The sequence below is a fragment of the Podarcis melisellensis genome (assembly GCF_964234715.1).
Source record: "Podarcis melisellensis genome assembly, chromosome: 2".
Lineage (NCBI taxonomy): Eukaryota > Metazoa > Chordata > Lepidosauria > Squamata > Lacertidae > Podarcis > Podarcis melisellensis.
The window spans coordinates 19,392,391-19,414,468 of record NC_138529.1 but is presented as its reverse complement, the minus strand read 5'-3'; the positions used below and the strand labels follow the sequence as shown (position 1 = coordinate 19,414,468).

Genomic DNA, 22,078 nt, shown 5'->3' with positions numbered 1-22,078 from the left:
CCAGTAATATGAATTTGAAATATGGAATAGACGGGACGTTGGGTCTTTAGTGTTAAGACCAATAGATGTTTTATTGTTTGCTAAGAAAATTATGTGTCTATGGTTATTCTTGTGTGTAATTTGGTATTTGTGTTTTTTTTCTTCTTTTTTCTTGTTGTATCAATAAAAAACTTTATTAAAGAAAAGAAAAGAAAAAAATCTAGCCAATTTGCATGGCACGAAGTAGCCCAAAAAGTTGGCACCCCTGACTTCTTTAACTTTGCCACAGGAGCCAACTCCTGGAGGTTGACCTCTAATAAAATAAAATATTTGAGAGAGCTGGGCCAGCCCTCCCCCCCCCAAAAAAATTGACGGCCGTTGACATTCAAACGTCATATGATCGATCATGTGGGGCTTGGCTTACCTGCCCCCCCCCCCCAAAAACATTTTATTCGAGTTGGCACTCCTCCTTGGCTCTGACAGCTGCAACTCGCCCACAGGCGGAGCCGCCTCACACCTATCCCTTTCCCAAGCCCATTTCACTCGCTGGCACACGCACCAAGTCCGCGAAGCCAGAGGGAAAAGGAGCTTCGGCCTCTCTCCCTCTCTCTTACCTGGACGTCGCCGTCGGTTGAGGCAGCCGCAGCTTCGGCGGCCATGGCCACCCTCCCCACCATCCGCCTTCTTCCCTCAGCAACGGCCGGCGATTTCTCTCGCCTCTCAGCTCAGCGGAGGAAGGTCCTCGGAGCCATGAAGGAGGCAGGCGCTCGCTCGACGGAGGCCGCCTTTGGACTCCCGCCTGCCGGTCGGCCGGGACAGGGAAAGACGCGGAGAGAGAGATCCTGTCAGAAATTCGCGCGCCAGACAACAATCGGACAGAACTAGAAAAGCGCGCGCTGGAGAGATTCCGAGCGCCGCGGCTGCGGGGGGCGGGGCGTGCGCCTCTGGAGCTCACGTGACAGGGGAGCGCGCAGCCGCCTTCGTTCCCCCCAACCTTCGCCCGTGTCACGTGAGCTGCTCCCAGCCAAACGTAAAGGGAACCGGACTTATCTCGGGGGTGGAATCGCGCCCCAGGCTCCCCCTCCTGCTTTTCTGTTTTCTCGCGAGAACTTGGCCTCTCTCGAAGGAAAAAGCAGCACGCGCGGCTTTTTGGAATTGCAGTTCGCCGGCGGCTGGAGCTCCCTTGACAGGTCCTACACCGTGCATTTAAAGCACGTCCGGCGCACATAGAACTGTAGAGTTGGAAAGGGACCACCCAAGGGTCATCTAGTCCAACCCCCTGCAATGCAGGAATGACTTTTCAAAATAATAATAATCAAATCCTGGGAACTGTAAAGTGTGTTATTAAAGGTGCTGGGAATTGTAGTTCTGACAGCCTATTGCAAATAAAAACACGTTCAGTTGCCATGATCTGTCTATTATAGATGAGCATCATGTTCAGTTGCCAAATGTGTTTTGATCCCTCAGTTCTTTTCAGTGGCACATCTTGAAATGTAAAATAATTGTTTCAGACTGAACCCAGAATGCAAGTCATTTTTATTTCAGGCGTGTTGTGCTCTTAAACAACTAATCTGTAAAATAATTTTATATTTATCTCTTGTGTTGTTTTCACTTCTATCATTTCGTTTAGAATTTTTAAAAATTATTGTTATTTCTCATATAAGAGGTTGCATTTTTGTAAAAACAAATAGTTGCTGTTTTAGTTCTGACTTCAATACTGTTTTGTAGTTATCACTAGTATTTATTAAATTTATATGTTGCCTTTCATTCGAAGATCACAGGGCATTTTATAGTATAAACACACACACAAAAACACAGAACATAGTAACAAAACAAAACCAGTCAGGAAGTTGTCTTCCTTTGCCCTGCCCCTCAATTTTGCAAAACTATTCACGGCGCTGACAAAAGGGCTGCTCGGAGTTAAACTACGGCGAACTGCTCCAAAACAGTCAGTTAAACTACTTTGAAAAAACTAAGGCTCTGGAAGCTGTAAATACAAATAGGAAATTGTTTATAGAGTTGCGCTCAAAGAATATGCAGACTAGAATTTGTCAGCTTTTTTTTTTAAGTGCCATATTGTTTTGAAGAATTTCCCATCAAGAACTGTAAATCCAGATATTGTTTAGTTGTTTCCCACTCTTCGTGACCCCTTGGTCCAGATTGTTTAGTCATATCTGACACTTCGTGACCCCATGGATCAGAGCACAACAGGCACTCCTGTCTTCCACTGCCTCCCACAGTTTGGTCAAACTCATGTTTGTAGCTTTGAGAACACTGTCCAACCATCTCGTCCTCTGTCGTCCCCTTCTCCTTGTGCCCTCCATCTTTCCCAACATCAGGGTCTTTTCCAGGGAGTCTTCTCTTCTCATGAGGTGGCCAAAGTATTGGCGCCTCAGCTTCAGGATCTGTCCTTCCAGCGATCACTCAGGGCTGATTTCCTTCAGAATGGATACGTTCGATCTTCTTGCAGTCCATAGGACTCTCAAGAGTCTCCTCCAGACCATAATTCAAAAGCATCAATTATTTGGTGATCACCCTTCTTGATGGTCCAGCTCTCACTTCCATACATCACTACTGGGAAAACCATAGCTTTAACCATATGGACCTTTGTTGGCAAGGTGATGTCTCTGCTTTTTAAGATGCTGTATAGGTTTGTTGTTGCTTTTCTCCCAAGAAGCAGGCGTCTTTTAATTTTGCGACTGCTGTCACCATCTGCAGTGATCATGGAGCCCAAGAAAGAAAAATCTCTCACTGCCTCCATTTCTTCCCCTTCTATTTGCCAGGAAGTGATGCTTAAAAAAACATACAGTGGTACCTCAGGTTAAGTACTTAATTCGTTCCGGAGGTCCGTACTTAACTTGAAACTGTTCTTAACCTGAAGCACCACTTTATCTAATGGAGCCTCCTGCTGCCGCCGCGCTGCAGCTGCACGATTTCTGTTCTCACCCTGAAGCAAAGTTCTTAACCTGAAGCACTTTTTCTGGGTTAGCGGAGTCTGTAACCAGAAGCATATGTAACCTGAAGCGTATGTAACCTGAGGTACCACTGTATTTACAATTTGAACTCAGTCAATGTATTGATCATTGCATGCCGCATGCATGCATCACTGAACACTTTTATAGCAAAATAAATAAATAAAAACCCCAAGTAACTAAGACTCCCGTCTTAATTTACCCATTGTCTCAACTTCCTCTCCGTCCCCCGCCCTGCGATGCCTCTGCGAGAGAAAGCGAGCCTAAAAAAAAAGGGTGCGCAAGGCCAGGAAGAGGAGAAGAGGAAGAGGGGCGGGGAGAATCCCCCAGACCCCGCCCTTTTCCTGCGCCTGCCGACGGCGTTGGGTGCCCGGATGCGGGCCGCTTCCGGGTGTGAGGCCACTGCCAGCAGTGGGTCCGCCCGCGGCCTGCGATCCTGTCTCTCTCTCTCACTCTCCCCGCCGACGGGGACGGAATGGAGACGGAGGCGTTGTTGCTGGAGGCTCGCGAGAGCGTCGAGGCGGCGCGCACCTACCGCCGCGAGCTGCAGCAGCGCCTGAAGGGGCTGCAGCTGGCCCGGCAGCAGGTAACGGGGGCGGGGGGCGGCGGGCTGGAGTGGCTGAAGGTGGACCAGGAGGTGTTGCAAAGCGCTGCGGAGCCCCTCTCAGGCTGCAGCTGAGATATCCGTGTCGAGGGTTGGGGCAATTCGGTATTGCTCCTTCTCTACTCCTGACAGGGCTTTTTGCGCCTTCTCTGCAGCGCGGCTGCTGCTCCTCCCGAGGGCGCCAGGAGGAAACGTTTTTATCTCTCTCTCTAGCAATTTCTTTGGCTTTTTTGAACATCCTTTTAAACGTGTTTGCGAGGCGGGGCTTATTAGTTTGTTCTGGGTTTTTGCGTTATTGTTCTCTTTTCTTTTCGTTTTGTGAATAACATTGTTATTATTATTATATTTTCCAAGATTTTTAAAGCAACGTACTTCCATATATATATATATATATATATATATATATATATATGAAATTACGTTGCTTTAAATATATATATATATACACACACACACACACACACACACACACACAGTGGTACCTCAGGTTAAGTACTTAATTCGTTGCGGAGGTCCGTTCTTAACCTGAAACTGTTCTCAACCTGAAGCACCACTTTAGCTAATGGGGCCTCCTGCTGCCGCTGCGCCACCGCTGCTTTCTGTTCTCATCCTGAAGCAAGGTTCTTAACCTGAAGCACTATTTCTGGGTTAGCGGAGTATGTAACCTGAAGCGTATGTAACCCGAGGCTATATATATATATATATATATATATATATATATATATATATATATATATATGCTTTCGTAGATTTTCACGGGTACAGGAATGCAGGTTTTGGTGTCCTCGGGTGTCTTCCCGTGTAAAAGTTGGGGTGTCTAGGCGACGTTTCGACGAGGTCTCACTCGTCATCTTCAGGCTGGTGCTTTCGGCTTCTTGTTACTGGAACAGAGCAGGATCTCAGTGTTTGAGTTCCTATAAATACTGTTGAGGGGGTGTGGTGTATAGCCTCCAATGTTCTGGGCAGAGAGGAAGTTCCCAGGCTAGTGTGCCTTTTCTTCTTTTGTTCCTTAATTACTTGAGGGATATCTTGAGTGATTTCTTGAGTGATATCCTGAGTACCACTTAGGTGGGTCATTAGGTGTGGATTAGTTGCTAAAGTCTTTGTGTCTTGACCTCTTGAACTTTGTGAAGAGTTTTTCTGAGAAGATGGCTGTACTGCACTTAGTTGTGCTCTGGCTTGGCTTCGTGTATAGGGGCGAGCTGTGGTTTTGTGGCCTGTGTCAGCCAGATCTGTGTAGGGATTGCAGGGGGGTGCAGCATCCGGAGGTGCCACCATGGTTTGGCTACTGGATGGTGTCTGTAATTTATCTGTGGAGAGGGTCTGGGTTTGGGTCTGGTGTGGTTGATTGGTGATGGCGTTCTGTGTGCCTCTGGATCTGGTGTCAGTTTTTGTGGGGAGGGCTAATTTCCAGATGTCTGGCAAGCGGGATGTGTCGTCACGCTTGTTCATGTTGTGAGGGTGTTTCTCTATCTCGATGGCTTCCATGATTATTCTCTTGTGGTGATGTTCCATGTTAAAGAGCAATTTGGAATCTGCAAAATTAATTTCGTGTCCTGTTTCTTTCATGTGTTGGAAAAGAGAGGAAGTTTTTTCTTCTTTTTTGACGGCATTCTTGTGTTCTGCGATACGTGCATTTATTCGTCTGTTTGTTTGTCCAATGTACATGGCTGGGCAGACTTTGCAGAAACACCCTCACAACATGAACAAGCGTGACGACACATCCCGCTTGCCAGACATCTGGAAATTAGCCCTCCCCACAAAAACTGACACCAGATCCAGAGGCACACAGAACGCCATCACCAATCAACCACACCAGACCCAAACCCAGACCCTCTCCACAGATAAATTACAGACACCATCCAGTAGCCAAACCATGGTGGCACCTCCGGATGCTGCACCCCCCTGCAATCCCTACACAGATCTGGCTGACACAGGCCACAAAACCACAGCTCGCCCCTATACACGAAGCCAAGCCAGAGCACAACTAAGTGCAGTACAGCCATATTCTCAGAAAAACTCTTCACAAAGTTCAAGAGGTCAAGACACAAAGACTTTAGCAACTAATCCACACCTAATGACCCACCTAAGTGGTACTCAGGATATCACTCAAGAAATCACTCAAGATATCCCTCAAGTAATTAAGGAACAAAAGAAGAAAAGGCACACTAGCCTGGGAACTTCCTCTCTGCCCAGAACATTGGAGGCTATACACCACACCCCCTCAACAGTATTTATAGGAACTCAAACACTGAGATCCTGCTCTGTTCCAGTAACAAGAAGCCGAAAGCACCAGCCTGAAGATGACGAGTGAGACCTCGTCGAAACGTCGCCTAGACACCCCAACTTTTACACGGGAAGACACCCGAGGACACCAAAACCTGCATATATATATATATATATATATATATATATATATATATATATATATATAATATATTTGTCCAGTAGCACCCTAAAAACCAACTAAGTTTGTTCTGGGTATAAGCTTTCGTGTGCATGCACACTTCTTCAGATACCAACATTTTCCCATTCATCTTGACACCAAATTCATCTTGTCTGACTCCCCCCCCCCCCCCGGTTTCCAAATTTATTTAATTTTTGCATTTCTTCCCCTTGCATACAATTACATTTGCATTTCATTTTTTAATTCTTATTTTTTAACTAAGATATCAAATTACTTCATAAATGCTACACCAATCCTGCTAATCTTTTAACATATTTACAGTGTTCTTTGACATAACCTATAAATTTTATCCAATCTTGCTTGAGTTTCTTCTCGTCTTTTCTTGAATAACTTTTTATTGGGGTTTTATAAAACAAGAATAATGTTATACAAATAAGTATGCCAAGTTTTCTCATGTCATTTGTATGTCATAAAAATAGCATAATAAATGTGGATTAATATCCACAACATATGGTTCATTATTAGTGGTCAGTGTATAAGTTATTGGTTCATGAACTGGTTTAAACAAAGGGGAAATAGGATAGAAGAGAATCTTTTTTTTTGTAGGAAGAAAAGAGGGGGAAAGAAGGGATGGGGGGGGGAAATGGTAAGTGGGATGGTGTCGGGTGGTTATGTTCTCGTTTTGAATTTTTCATGCCACAAACCACCTTGGTAATCTTTGGGTGAAGGGCGGTATACAAATTTAATAAATGATGATGATGGTGGTGATAATCAGTGCTTTTTTTCCTGGGGAAAAGGTGGGGGAACTCACCTTGAAAGTTAGTTGGTTAATTAAGGGCCTAGTGCCCCCCCCCACACACATAGACACCCCGCAGGCGGTAGCAAAATATTAACATGTAAGTGATTAAGGAACTTGAGCAGACAATGATATGGATCAGAAATGGCCACAACTTTATTGATTACAGGTATAGGTGGATTTTGGTCTCAGGTATAGGGTGTATGTCCGTTCCGGCCCCCGCTAATAATAATAATAATAATTTGATATTTTTTAAAAGGTAAGGGAACTCAAGATGCCCCGAGTTCCTGTTCAAAAAGCCCACTTATTATTATTAATAATAGGCATCATCAGTGTGCTCTTGTGCCATAGCCAAGGGCAAAACTGGACGTTATGTTGCCTGGGTCAAAGACTCAGTTTGGCATCTAAGAGCAATAGCTATTGTGGGAGAGGGGCAGTTAGCTGAGTTTCTTGCTCCTAGTGAAGCTTGCAAAGGGGCTCCATTGAGGCTTCCATCCATGGATATCTATGTAGCTGGCTGCACATTGTTTTTTGTATTTTGAAAAGAAATTCTTGCTTGTTTTGATTATGATCAAGAACTGCAAGCATGACCCCTATAGGAGCTAATTTTTAATGAGCTCAGACAGCTCCTGTGTGTCTTAAATAGACAGGAATTAAGTAGATCTTAGATCTGCTTGCTGACCTCTTCCAAATGTTTGAAGACGTTTTTGCCTCTTTAGAACCAGGTTAATTAAATAACTCTGAAATTATATAAAATACAAACATAAATTATAAAAGCTATTTCACTGAATATGCACCTCACTGTAGTAATGGTCATAGAGGTAGCCGTTTTACTTTGTGTGGCAGCAAGAAGTAACAAATTTATCATTAAATAGGGTCCACTTCGTCAGATGCATGAAATATTATCCCCACTTGCAGGAGGATTGTAATTGGCGAGATTAGGGGGGGAATTAAGTCCAAAAAAATTCAGATAGTGGACAATTCAATAAAAGCTTGAAGGTGTGCAAAAATAAGCACAGTGACCCTTCTCTTCATAGCAGGAGTGACAGGTGAAACACAATCAACTTAGCAATACTGGGTTAATTAATATCTGCAGCGAGACAGGAAACTCTTGTTTTTTGTACAGACCCAAAAGAAACTCTTAATAAATTGTAACCCATCTGCTTTACATTGGAGCTCCCTTTGAAATCTCTTTGATCAGGAATGCCCCCCTTATGATCAGCAACAGAAATCAGATGGGTTTTGAATATTGCCATTTCCTACGCCAGATTTGTACTCATTGATTCTTTTCCAAAAGCCTGCTTGACCTATCTGGAATATGCTGCCTTGTTGTAGCGTGGTTAAATAAGGGATTGGAGCTCCTTCCCGGTGAGGAACGAGTTTTTGATTTAGAAATAAATATTCACAGAACATAATCAGCTCACTGGGTTCACTGCCACTGGCTTGTGTCTGGAATGGCCAATGGCTTGTTTGACTTGGATTAGACAACAGTATGGAGGATTGGTCTATCTGTGTCTTTTATACATGATCACCTAATGAAACCAACCTGTTCAGAGGCACTTTGCTACTGAAGACCAGTTGCTATGAGGAAGTAGGCTGGCAAGCTTCCTTGAATTCCTTGGTTGGTAGATCTTTGGTGGTCTGTTCCAGCTAGGCTCCTCTTGCATGCAGACAAGACCTGCAGCCGGATACAAAGGGTTAGTTTGAGTGGGATTTTCTTCCAAGGAAGTTGGTGTTGAATTTCAGCCTTAGGAAATGTCTAGAACAATGTAACAGTGTCATCATCAAGGTACAATCTGGAAAAGTGCCCACTGTTACATACAGGGTTGTACAAAAGCCAGTCTTGCTTGCCACACTGTAAGCAACATTGAAAACATGCGTTGGTGGTGTGAGCATTTAGGCGAGAGAGAAATCTGTATTGCACATACTTCATTCTAACATTTGGTTTATTGGTCTTGCCTTCTGTTTAACCTAGTGTTGTGTGTGCACATTTAAGCTCAGTACTGTATTGGGAATACTTGATTTGATTTCTTTGAGTTGTTATCAGGGCACATGTTGATATTTGGGTTATAGGGGCTCAAGGGCAGGGGAAGGCTAAGACTGAGTGATTGCTCTGAAAGCGTTATGCTCCTCTCATTCTCAATTATTTTTCTATGTAGCCGTGAACTTTAGCATAGTGTCTGAAATGCTTTCATAGGTGTAATGGTTGTGAAGGGTTACTTGTGCGTAAATTGCCTTCAGTTTAGTTAGTTTGCTTGCCCAACCATGCTTAGGGTCAGAGCTCGCCCTCCGTGACCTGTTAGTCACTTGCAGAATCCGAGAGTGGGCGTCTCTTGAACCTCTTCCAGCATAAAAGCTGTTTGACCCCGAGTTTCCTCCTATGTTCCCTGCGCGGAACGCATCTGCGCAAGTAAGGGGAAGGCAGGGGCGTCCCAGCGCTCTCTCCACTAGTTTCGGGTGAAGGGTCTTGGAGCCCTGTCACCAATTCCTCCATCTCCCTCTCTTCTCTATGGGTGTTACGCTGAAATCCTTCCCCCCTGCTAGTCCCCTCTCCGGCATTGCTCGGGAGCCCTGCCTCCGTTTCTTGCTCTGATGGCAGTTCCCTGACAATAGGCTTACCCAACTTGGTGGCTCTACTCTGTCTTACACGAGCCTCATCATTTGGGATGCAGTCGAGTATTTTGACCGTTATGCATCACTGTAATTTTTCTTTAAAGCTTTGGCTCCAAAGCCATAATTTTGTGAGCATGTATGTGCACGTCTTTCAAGTTCCCACAGTTGGATAGTCAGGGCAGACTGAATAAAACTGATTCCTTTATGTAAAAGGAAAGCTTGGACATGCTAGGTGGTGGGTGCTATGAAGCTCCCTTGCTTAAACATTAACCACAGTTTAGGATTCAGATGACACGCTAAACTGTGATTAATTTCAGAAGTGAAATCTTCCAGAATTTGATTGGTAAATGAAAGCAAAACTTCTTGGACTGTTGTCTATTGCTGTCTTGTTGGCCTGTTAGTTCTGCGCCTTCAGCAACAGCCAATACAGTGGTATCTTGGGTTAAGTACTTAATTCGTTCTGGAGGTCCGTTCTTAACCTGAAACTGTTCTTAACCTGAAGCACCACTTTAGCTAATGGGGCCTCCTGCTGCCGCTGCGCCGCTGGAGCACGATTTCTGTTCTCATCCTGAAGCAAGGTTCTTAACCTGAAGCACTATTTCTGGCTTAGCGGAGTCTGTAACCTGAAGCGTATGTAACCCGAGGTACCACTGTAACTGCTTTCATTTAGCCAATATTTTCATGGCACTCTCTTTACCGCAGAAAAGGCAGTATTTAACTACAACTGCTTATCTCTAAAACTTCTCAGACTCTTGGTGCCTGTTGCTGCCAAAGTCTTCTCTTAGTGCCAGATAAATGTTTCCTGCAAAATCCAGATGCTATTTGGCCTTGTATTTGTGCATCTAATCTCTCTAATCCAAACAACTGTAGGTGGATCGGCGTAGTTACTTCCATTGTTGATGCTGTTCAGGCAGTGAGATAGCCATATGTTGACTTTAAGGCCAGGTGGAGAATGTCAAGGGCCAGTGTGGTGCAATGGTTATAACATTGAACTTGGACTGGAGAGATTTAAGATCAGCCATGGAGCTAACTGGAGCTGCACCCTTCTACCCACGTGCCTGGGCATCAGCCTCATTGAATTTAAAATGACTTGCTTCTGACTGGGCACTGTGAATAACCTTGTGCTTTTTGGAGCATTCTTGTTCTTGGCCTAATCTTCCTTAGTCCAAGCTGTGACTAACATGCTCCAGGAATCCTGGGACAACGGAGCCTTTAGTATTGAGATTCTGTTAAAAACATGAATTTGCAGTATAGTTTTCAAGCAAGTCCACATAACTCACTGGTCCACAATATTAGATAGAACACCTGTCCACATGGGCTTTTGGTCATCATTTGTGGCCCAAATAAGAGAAAACAGAACCAACTCAGAGCTGTAGCCTAGAGACACTTATTGCTTGCCCCAGATGTGCAGGCAAGACGCCTCTTCTAATCAAATGTAGCTGCCTGCAGGCAGTGTTTTTTACACCGGGGCAAGCTGGCATCTTAGATGGCATCCTGTTCTTAACCAAAGTCCTGTTCTCTGATTAGCCTTGGCATTAACGTTTCTGAATAAGATACAGTACTTGCATTTTCTGGCCAAAGTATTGCACCCGTGCAAAAAGGATCACTGACGCAATTGATGGAATCACACTTAATGTTACTTATTCTCCACTCTGCTTCTGCGTGCTGTATCCCTCTTCATGCACAACTGCTCATTCATGCAAGTGCCTGCTCATAAAATCATAGAAATGGAGGGGGCTGTATTATAGACCGTCATGTGTGATTGCCTCCTTAATGGAAGAAATCTAGAACTCTAGAGAGCATTCTGGCTGAGGCTTATAAGAGTTGGACTCGCAACAACCTTTGCAGGATCCCAGATTGCCCATCCCTGACCTAAAGTACAGTGGTACCTCGGGTTAAGTACTTAATTCGTTCTGGAGGTCCATACTTAACCTGAAACTGTTCTTAACCTGAAGTACCGCGCCGCCAGAGCACAATTTCTGTTCTCATCCTGAAGCAAAGTTCTTAACCTGAAGCAATATTTCTGGGTTAGCGGAGTCTGTAACCTGAAGCGTATGTAACCCGAGGTACCACTGTAAATACTTTTTTTTCTTGCCCAGGCATTTTATGTACTGTTTGAACTGTTTCATTTGCTAACTTTTTTAAAAAAGTGTATTCTTTTTATTCCAATGTGAATGTAGCTTTCATTATTTTTAACCTTGGTGAACAGCCCTGGAATCTGTTTCAGTGAAGAATAATATATGTGATTAAATTTTAAGAGACCTTACACTACTGCAGTTGTGCTGTCCTGAGTTGCCGCATCAGTGGTTTGTTCCCCTAACATGGATGCTTTATTTGTTGTGCTGGATAAATAATATACTGTACCAGCTGATAAGTTGAGATTTATGCATGCAGCCACCTGGCCCTATGTCCCTTTTTTTACCTTGCACAGCATGGTGGAGGATCTGGCCTAAAAGATCTAGGGGAGAAAAAAGTGCTTCCCTTCTCCTTTTCCTGCCACTTCTGTTTTATGTATACTTCCTTTTTTTTCTGAAGCACTGAAAGAGCAAGTGAAGTCTTAACTGCAAGGGGACTTCAAAGTCCTTTGAATGTGGCTTAAAGAGGAAGTTGAGCTTTACATAATGGTAGAGCATCCTGTGTTTTTCTGAAGATCAAGAAGTTACATCTGGCTAACATCTCTGCAGCCTCTCTGATTGAGAGAAACGTTTTAAACAACTTTTCCATCTGGACCAGGATTGATTTCTCTCAATGGCTTAATTCTCTTTCCAAACCAGATTAAATTTACAAACTAGCTCTATTCTTTATCGTGTGAAATGGTTATTGCAAAATCATTTTGGCATCTTGCGGTGGTATTTGACCTCAGAAAGTCTGTTCTGAAATTCGGCTGCTCTGCTTAGCATAAATTAGGCACGTTGCCGTACAATTAGTGCCAATTTTAAAATTTGCACCACTGGCTTCTCTTTCCTTGGATCGTTGCATTGCTGATTGCATGAAGCTGTTAATGAAATGAGGGTGGCAGCAGTGGACCTTTCTGGAATGGATGAGAATGGCTTGTGCCCAATCACTCTTTCCCCTCCTTTATGCCTGGTTTTCAGGACAGAAACTGCCCACGCTGCTTTTCTCCTTAATGTAAGCAAGATGCTTTGTTCTGTTTTGTTAATCAAGGATGTGTGGAATTCTGGGGGGAAGTTCCGCCTAATTCTGTCGTAGTCATTCTGCTTCCCCATTGCAGTGCAGATCCTTTTGATGAGCGCTGCCAAGTGACATCCACAGGCTAAGCCAGATGTGGGGTGGGAAGACCTATAATCAGCTCTCCTGTTTTCTTTTTTAAAATTTTAAATTGGATGCAAGGAGCACCAAGTTCAATTGCAGCGACGAGAGGGGGAGATGCTGTACCCTCCTGTGCCATTTCTCCAGTCTAAATCGTATTGTAAAAATAGTTTGTAGGGATCAGCACAAAATGTCAAGATGTCCGTGTATTCAAGAACATGGGTTATGAAAATAAATAAATAAAATTGCAGTCTCACCAAGTGCTTACAAATGTGTTTACAGCCCTGCTCCCCAATCCAGCCGTTAAACTGCCTGGAGTTTGTCTCTTTCCCCCTCCCCATAGAGCTAACCGTAACTTTGAGAGGGGAGTGGTTTTTACTTTGGAGACCTTGTTTCTTAGATTTAGGAATACAGATTGGACTGTTCATTCTTGTTCTCTGACAGGTATAAATAATTAAATTGATGATGATAATTATATTCCTGTAATTTTTCTCTGTTGTACTACATGGTTTTGAGAGCTCTCCTGCACCCTGTAATGTTACTACAGTCATACCTTGGTTTTTGAACAGCTCAGCTCACAAACAACTTGGAACTCGAACGCTGCAAACCCGGAAGCAGGTGTTCCGGTTTGCAAACTTTGCCTCAGAAGCCGAATGCTCCTGCAGAACTCTCCTGCAGCCATTCGGAAGCTGTGCCTTGGTTTTTGAACATTTCGGAAGCATTCTGTTCAAAAACCAAGGTACAACAAATTCTGAATGGCAAGAGCCCGATTGGTTTTGGCCCTGCCCCAGTTGGCCTGGCTTCTCATGCCTTTGGTCTCCTTCCAGATCAAAGAGAGTGCGGCACTGACAAGGGATGTACTTGAACAGCATTTTAACGACTTGAAAGGGACCTTGAGGAAGCTTCTGGATGAGCGGTTAGTGTCCTTGCTACAAGAAGTGGATGCCATCGAAGAAGAGAGCATCAAACCATTGGACGAGTGCCGAAAGCTAATAGAACAGGGTGTTGGCACTGCTGATGAACTCCTCCGGGAAGGTAGGAGGCTATCTTAAAAACATGCCAGTTCTTTCTTTTTTTAAATGATATTTATTAAAATTTCAAAAGAAAATTACAGAAGTAATAAGAAAAAAGAAAAAAGAAAACAAAAGATACAAAATACAGAGGAAATAAAAACAATCAAAAATAAATCCATCTTTCCATGTCTTGCCTTTCATTTACTTGTTTCCCTGACCTCCTCACACCTCCCTTTTTTGTATTCCAGTTCGAATGGTTAATTCAGCAAATCCTTTCCCTCTTTGTTTTTATCTTAATTCTTTATCTTAACATATTATAACTTTATATTATATCTATTAACAATCCATTTTTACATACTCCTTTTTAACATTGTTGCTAAAACCGCTTCATTTCATTCCGACATCATTTTAGCATTCATTAATTTCATGCCAGTCCTTTTTGAGCATGGGGGCTCCCCCAAAAAAACCCTCACCTGTTTACAGCACACATGCAGGGATTACACTGTCTTGCCCCACTCCTCTGCCAATGATGCTCCCTGCATCTTAGGTGACAGTTAACTGGTCCTGCTTAGGTACCAATATAAACATACAAGACACCTCCAAGCGATGTAGAATCTCAATTGGCTCCTCCCTTGGGTGGAAGGAACCAAATGCACCTATGATACCGTATTTTTTGCTCTATAAGACTCACTTTTTCCCTCCTAAAAAGTAAGGGGGAATGTGTATGAGTCTTATGGAGCGAATGCAGGCTGCACAGCTATCCCAGAAGCCAGAACTGCAAGAGGGATTGCTGCTTTCACTGCGCAGCGATCCCTCTTGCTGTTCTGGCTTCTGAGATTCAGAATTTTTTTTCTTGTTTTCCTCCTCCAAAAACTAGGTGCGTCTTGTGGTCTGGTGTGTCTTATAGAGCGAAAAATACGGTGTTATGCACTTGGAGCCTGTCCACATGACTGCCAAGCATGCAGGGTCTCTGATTGGTACACCCACAAACATCCTTGGTGAGGGGATGGGACTAGCTGCTGCAAGACCCCCTTTGCACATGCTTTCAGTGCATGCAGATGTTTATGTGCAACATGCCCTCCACAAACACAATAGTTATATTTCATTTAATGTACACATGGCATCAGCTAGGCTCATTGTGCTAGATCGGCCTTCCCCAACTCCCATCAGACTCAGCCAGCATGGCCAGTGGGCCAGGATGATGGCAGTGGCATGCGGTGATTTTTTTTGCAGGTGAACAATTAGGGCCAGAGGCACCAGCTTGCAAGGGTGATTTTTTTCTGAGGTGGGGGGACGTCTTGACATCACATGCATGAGCATCGCACGTGAGCATCCCTCCCTCAGCCAGGCAGAAGTTTCTCTGGCTTTGGGAAGGAGATGCCAGGCCTCTGAAAGGATGCTGGAACCTTCCTTCCCCAAACCGGACGGGTTCTCTACAATAGAATTATAGAGTTGGAATGGATCTTGAGGACGATCTAGTCCAACCCCCTGCAATGCAAGAATCTCAACTAGATCATACATGACATATTACCATCCAACCTCTGCTTGAAAACCTCCAAGGAAGGAGAGTCCACCACGTCTCATGGGAGTTCGTCCCACTGGCAAACAGCTCTTACTGTTAGAAAGTTCTTCCTGAAGTTTAGTCGTAATCTCATTTCTTGTAACTTGAATCCTCTCAATCGTGTCCTAGCCTCTGGAGCCATTATATCTGTTGTAGAAATACCTTCCGATGCAGAATTGAATGTTGCACGTGCCCAGTTGCTGCCTCCAGGTCAGGGTTGCCTTTTCTCAATTAAAAAAAGGGGGGAAAGGACCCCTGACATTTAAGTCCAGTCACGAACGACTCTGGGGTTGCGGCACTCATCTCACTTTACTGGCTGAGGGAGCCAGTGTTTGTCCACAGCTTCTGGGTCATGTGGCCAGCATAACTAAGCCACTTCTGGCAAAACCGGAGCAGTGCACAGAAACGCCGTTTACGTTCCTGCCAGAGCAGTACCTATTTATCTACTTGCACTTTGATGTGCTTTCGAACTGCTAGGTTGGCAGGAGGTGGGACCGAACAACGGGAGCTCACCCTGTCTCAGGAATTCGAACCGCCAACCTTCCAATCGGCAAGCCCAAGGCTCAGTGGTTTACACCACAGCACCACTTTTCTCAATAGGAACCTCTTAATTTTTATTTTTTATTCCAGGAGAAACTGTCATCCATGGTGTAACAGGGGAGGAGAGTGACAAGCTTTGCAGCTTTACCAAAAAGGCATTGCATATTCAGCTGGATAGGTAAGAGCATGGGTAGGCAAATTAAGGCCCGGGGGTCCGATACGGTCCAATCACCTTCTAAATCCGGCTCGCAGACGGTCTGGGAATCAGTATGTTTTTACATGAGCAGAATGTGTCCTTTTATTTAAAATGCATCTCTGGGTTATTTGCGGGGGATAGGAATTTGTTCATTCTTTTTCTCTAAACTATAGTCTGGCCCCCCACAAGGTCCGAGGGACAGCGGACCAGCCCCCTGTTGAAAAAGTTTGCTGACCCTGGGTAAGAGCCGTGAATTGAGGGTGGAAGTTTGATACTTGTGTGACTGGCTGATAAGGGGTGTCAGGGTTTTCCCAATTTAGGACAGTTGATCTGAATGAGAAACACCTCTTTTCTTAAAAAAAGGGTACAGTCTATACCAGCCTTTCCTGACCTGGTGCCCTCCAAATGTTTTGGGACTGATGGGAACCGTAGTCCAGAACATCTGGAAGGGCAAGTTTGGGCAATGCTGGTTTAGAATTCCCCAGCCTGTTTGTACATGAACTAGCAAGACTGGTGTTCATAGCAGCATTTAACCTTCCAACTCATAGCACTGTTTGGTCATCATTTGAAATGCCTGGATTTCAGAAGAGATTACTGTGAAACTCAAGTAGGCTAAATTTTGGGTTTTGTAAAAAGCTTTTTGAGGTTGGAGAGATAATCAAATACATGTGCACTCTCTTGTAAATTCTGTCTCTGTAATCAAATCAAGAGCGCCAAACCTTTGTTGATTCTTTGAAAACAGTTGCTTATCAAGTTACTAGCAGTACTGAATAGTCTCTCCCTCTGTCTCTCTCTCTAGTTTGCCAGAAGTACCATCCTTGGTTGATGTGCCTTGTTTATCTGCACAGCTGGATGACTCTCTCCTTACAGTAGTGAGAAATCAGATCTTTAACCATGGGACAGTAGCATCTCGACCACCAATACAGATAGAAGAGCTGATTGAGAAGCCTGGGGGCATCATTGTTAAGTGGTGCAAGGTGGGTGGAAAAGAGTCTTTTCAAGATCAGTCTCCAATATGCACTTTCTTTCTTTTTGTTTGTGCTTTAATCACTTTCATTTAAGCAGGTGGCACTGTGGGTTAAACCACAGAACCTAGGGCTTGCCAGTCAGTAGGTCGGCGGTTCAAATCCCTGCGACAGGGTGAGCTCCTGTTGCTCGGTCCCTGCTCCTGCCAACCTAGCAGTTCGGAAGCACGTCAAAGTTCAAGTAGATAAATAGGTACTGCTCCAGCGGGAAGGTAAACGGCATTTCCGTGTGCTGCTCTGGTTCGCCAGAAGAGGCTTAGTCATGCTGGCCACATGACCCAGAAGCTGTACGCTGGCTCCCTTGGCCAGTAAAGCGAGATGAGCGCTGCAACCCCAGAGTCGTCCGCGACTGGACCTAACGGTCAGGGGTCCCTTTACCTTTAAGACAGTTTGTGATTATTGATTCTCAGGCAAGACAGTTTGCACTTACTCGGACCTCACAGACTGAAAGTCCAATCCTAACCATGTATACTCAGTAGTAAGTCCAGTTGAATTCAGGGGAGCTTACTCCTGGGTAAGTGGGATGTAGGATTGCGGCCTTAGCTGGCTATGTTATTTTTTGCGTTCCATGTTTTCAAAAATCTGTCTTTTTCTGCTTTGCCTTGGAATGTTTTGGACAGTTTCTGCAGACTTCTTGAAGTTCTTTGCAAAACCAAAATTAACTTGCAGCATCTATAAGCAAAAGCAAGAAGAAGGGTACAGAAAAGATCCCTTCCTCTCTCTGTGCGTTGACCCAAATTATTCCCCTTTTGAAATTACAGTATGTTTCATTGCTTCATATTTCATAGACTCAGGAAGCTTCCCCACAAATTAAAGACTTTCTCATGAATTCATATTACAAGTAGCAGTTTTTAACTCCATGATTGTGTGGCTTACAAATACCTACTTTGAGATGGTTCCCTAAACAGATATACAGTGCATTTTTGGATAACTTTTTGCTTTTAAAAAAAGAAGTAGCCAGCCTCCATAGTGAGTGAAGACAGATACCCTGCTAATGATTGCAAACAGCTACAATGTTCACATATTGATTGATTTAAATTATTTATTATTATTATTATTATTATTATTACTAATTATTATTTTATTGCATCTGTAGACCAAGGTTAGGAACATTATAAATAAAATAGCTGTATAATAATAATAATAATAATAATAATAATAATAATAATAATAATAATAATAAATAAATAAATAATTTATACCCCGCCCATGTGGTTGGGCTTCCCCAGCCACTCTGGGCGGCTTCCAACAAAATATTAAAATACAGTAAAGCATCAAACATTAAAAGCTTCCCTAAACAGGGCTGCCTTCAGATGTCTTCTAAAAGTATAGGAGAGCAGGATACAAATGCAATGCGATAAGTAAGCACCCTCAACAACCCATTAAAGAAAACACAACTCCACAAGGATAGTTAATGCAGTAATAAAATAGGACCATCATGTCATCAGCTGCTTCCTGGTCTTCTCTGCCTCCGACAGGATTTATGCTGCAGTCGATGAAACTCCAGTGTTCAAGGGAGACTTTGGTGGTCTGCATGGCTTCCTTGCGATTTCTTGCCATTCTCGACTGCCATTCTCCTCTGTTCCGTCCTTTTCCTTCTGAAACTGCGCAGGTTGTTTGTTTATTTACTTATATGCCCTTTGCATGCCAAAATAGCTTCTGAGCAGTATAAAATAAATTACTTGGTTGTTGTTTTTTTAAACACAACATAATTAAATTTCACAATAAAACAGTGCCCTCAAAAAATCATTAAAAACCATCCATGATTAAGACATACAGTGGTACCTCGGGTTACATATGCTTCAGGTTATAGACTCCGCTAACCCAGAAATAGTGATTCAGGTGGAGAACTTTGCTTCAGGATGAGAACAGAAATCATGCCCTGGTCGAGCGGCGGCAGCAGGAGGCCCCATTAGCTAAAGTGGTGCTTCAGATTAAGAACAGTTTCAGGTTAAGTACAGACCTCCGGAACGAATTAAGTACTTAACCCGAGGTACCACTGTACAGTAAAAACAAGCCCTTTCAGAAGCATAGCAATTAAACCGACTCAAAATACAATTAAAACAGTTGGATCAGATAGTTTAAAGTTCAGGAGAATGCTTGTCTAAACATGTTATTGGAGCCCCCATGCCTGTTTCTTTTTCTTTCCACAAAAATTACAAAGAGTGAGTTCAAATGAAACATGCAAGCTGAGTCCCTTTTGCAAATCGAACATCAGTTTGCATAATTATCTGTTTACACTATTTTATTCAGAACACACAATTGAACTTTCTGGGCACCCAAATTTTTATTTGATGCAGAATGCAATTACCACTAAGAATTTTCTCCTTTCGCTGCTGTGACATGAGAGCTTGTGTTGCCCTCCTTCTCCTTGGGAGAGGTTTCTTGAGGACTTCCTGACCCATGTGACCCTGAGCCAGCAAAAATAACGTGCTTTGCAATATTACCTTGACAACTTTGCACTTCGGAGAGCTAGCAAGATAGTTGAATTGGAGGAAGATTAAAGGCAGTGTGTTAATCCAATAACTGGGCTCTGTTTCAGGTCGATGAGGACTTTGTGCCACAAGATTACAGACTTCAGTATCGTAAGAGTACGGCCAACCACTTTGAAGATGTGTATGTCGGCTCGGGCACAGAATTCATAGTGCTCCATATTGATCCCAATGTCGATTACCAGTTCAGGGTTTGTGCACGAGGAGATGGCCGCCAAGAATGGAGCCCGTGGAGTGTTTCTCAGACTGGTCGTTCCACCTTGGTGCCCCACGGTATTATTCTTCGCATTTATTATTATTGTTTACTATATGTATCCCGCCCATCTGACTAGATTGTGCCAGCCACTCTGGGCGGCTTCCAGCATATACAGAAACATAATAAAACATCAGACATTAAAAACTTCCCAAAACAGGGCTGCCTTCAGATGTCTTCTAGAAGTCAGATAGTTGCTTATTTCCTTGACATCTGATGGGAGGGCATTCCACAGGGCGGGTGCCACCACTGGGAAGGCCCTCTGCCTGGGTTCCCTGTAACCTCACTTCTCGCAGCGAGGGAATTGCCAGAAGGCCCTAGGAGCTGGACCTCAGTGTCTGGGCTGAATGATGGTGGTGGAGGTGCTGCTTCAGGTATATTGAACCGAGGTCATTTAGGGCTTTAAAGGTCAGCACCAACACTTTGAATTGTGCTTGGAAATGTACTGGGAGCCAATGTAGGTCTTTCGGGTCATTATTAATATAATTACCATCTTGATGCCCAATTGAGGCAGAGGACTTCCCCCGACAGGACCCAGTTGGATCCTGCTCAGTTGAATTCCAGTGGGACTTCTCTGAGTGGACGTATTTGGGTCCGGATGTAGGTGTGTTTAGGAACAGAGACTTGCCATCTTTGTAACGCTGCTGGTGTGGAGTCCCCCCCCCCACTTCAAAATAATGCAGTCTTCCCATTTTGGAGTGCAGACAAACGTTCTCTAAACATGAGAGTTGCAGCCCCTCTTTTCCCAGGTGGTGAGCTGGGGTCCAAGCATCCTGGGAAGGCTGTGTTGCATCGCACGGCCACCTTGCACCTTCGAGTGATGCGCACGTGTGTGCTAGTTCCTGTTTGCCCTTCCTTTGTTAGAATGGACGCCTGGCTTTGAAGGCTACAGCTTGAGCAGCCGAAGAAACATTGCGCTTCGAAATGATTCACAAGTGGGCGGGGTGCTGTACTCCAGAGCTCCAACTTACTATTGCGGTCAGACATTGACATTCCGGTAAGTTGTTTTGCTTAGCTAACGTGCCACAGCATGTTTTCCCCAGCAGGATTTTGTGTGTGTGTGCTTGCGTTTGTTTCTGTCTTCCTTGAGCATAGCTGTCAACCGTCCCTTATTTGGTGGGAAAGTCCCTTATCCCAGCGCTGTGTCCCGCTGCTGTCCCTTATTGATGATGTCCCTTAAATTTCATGGGTTTCAAAGGAAGCAGCACCTCTGCCTCCCTCCCTACCGGCCAGGGAAGAGGGAGGCTCCAACTGTGTTGCTTGGCTGTGTTGCTCACCCAATAAGGAGTCTAACAACGACTGGGGGGTGGAGCTAGCATGCCTTGTGCCGATCAAATCAGCCGCGTTGCCTGGGGACTCACCTTTGCTCAGCGCTTCCCAGCGGAGAGGTGACGGTGGTTTTCCTTGCTGCATCCCCTTTGCCGGGTTGCTGCGCTGTGGGAACCACTGCTTGAGGCTTTGTTTGGCTTCTGGCTGGGCTTTCTGCCTTTGGTTCGGAGGGGCTCAGAAGCTGAACATACCCGTGTTCAGAAAATCCCTTATTTTGGCTGAGGATCCCTTATTTTCGAGGCCACTGGTCCCTTATTTTCAAATCTGTAAGTTGACAGCTATGTCCTTGAGAGATCTGGCCACCTGTTGTTTTGACTCAGTTTGACGCATTGTCTGATTTTACCCAGCATTCCTAACCGTTGCCTTATTTTACCCAGCATTCCTTGAGCACAAAAGGGGTAAACCTGTAGCACCAAGGGCAGTGTTAGAAACTCAAAATATATAATCAAGGCACCATGTGGCTCCTGAAACCAAGGTTACAGTTGCCAAATTGGAATGTCTAGTTGCCTTTTGGGGGCAAGATGGCTCTAAAAGTCTTTTTCTTTTCCAAATGATGGACTGACTTTGATTGATTCTCAGTTAAACATCTGGCTAGATCAGATGACAACCTTGAGCTAGGTTAAGAACTTTGAGGACTTAAGAAAAATAACTTTATCCAGGGACAGTCCACACACACACGCACACACACACACACACACATATATATATACACTGTCCTGTTCCAACCTCTTTTTCTTAACGGTGACATGGATCATTCATAATGTGAGCATACTCTTCACAACTGTGAGCGGGGCAGTGGGGTGGGGTAAGTGAAGAAAAGCTACAACAATTGAATATAACGTTGTTCACAGCTCCTGCTCAGACTGCACAGAAAAATGCATTTTGGTTCCTGAAATTCATTCCGATTGTGCAGATAAAATATAACCGGTAGAATTCTACAGCATGCAGTATTAGTGTGTGAAAACAGTCCAGATCCAATGATCCCCAGGCGCACACCTCCAGGTGGTGGAGAGGTCAGGTGCCATCCT

General features: G+C 44.2%; 2 protein-coding genes across 3 annotated transcripts in view; one reads left to right on the top strand and one right to left on the bottom strand.

The window, feature by feature from the left end:
* The window catches only part of ATAD5 (ATPase family AAA domain containing 5), a 28,699-nt gene extending 27,805 nt beyond the window's left edge, over positions 1-894 (bottom strand). Inside the window, exon 1 of the mRNA XM_081898521.1 lies at positions 594-894. The gene's annotated coding sequence lies outside the window, so the exon portion shown is untranslated. The remainder of the gene's footprint in view (positions 1-593) is intronic.
* Positions 895-3,338: 2,444 nt separating this feature from the next.
* The window catches only part of CRLF3 (cytokine receptor like factor 3), a 29,931-nt gene continuing 11,191 nt past the window's right edge, over positions 3,339-22,078 (top strand). For both annotated transcript variants that reach the window (XR_014165118.1, XM_081898837.1), the window contains exons 1-6: positions 3,339-3,537; positions 13,469-13,676; positions 15,846-15,933; positions 16,751-16,928; positions 19,519-19,741; positions 20,586-20,718. Coding sequence is in view for 1 of the 2 variants with exons in the window: in XM_081898837.1 (XP_081754963.1) it covers positions 3,427-3,537; positions 13,469-13,676; positions 15,846-15,933; positions 16,751-16,928; positions 19,519-19,741; positions 20,586-20,718 (941 nt within the window). In the remaining variant the exon portion in view is untranslated. The remainder of the gene's footprint in view (positions 3,538-13,468; positions 13,677-15,845; positions 15,934-16,750; positions 16,929-19,518; positions 19,742-20,585; positions 20,719-22,078) is intronic.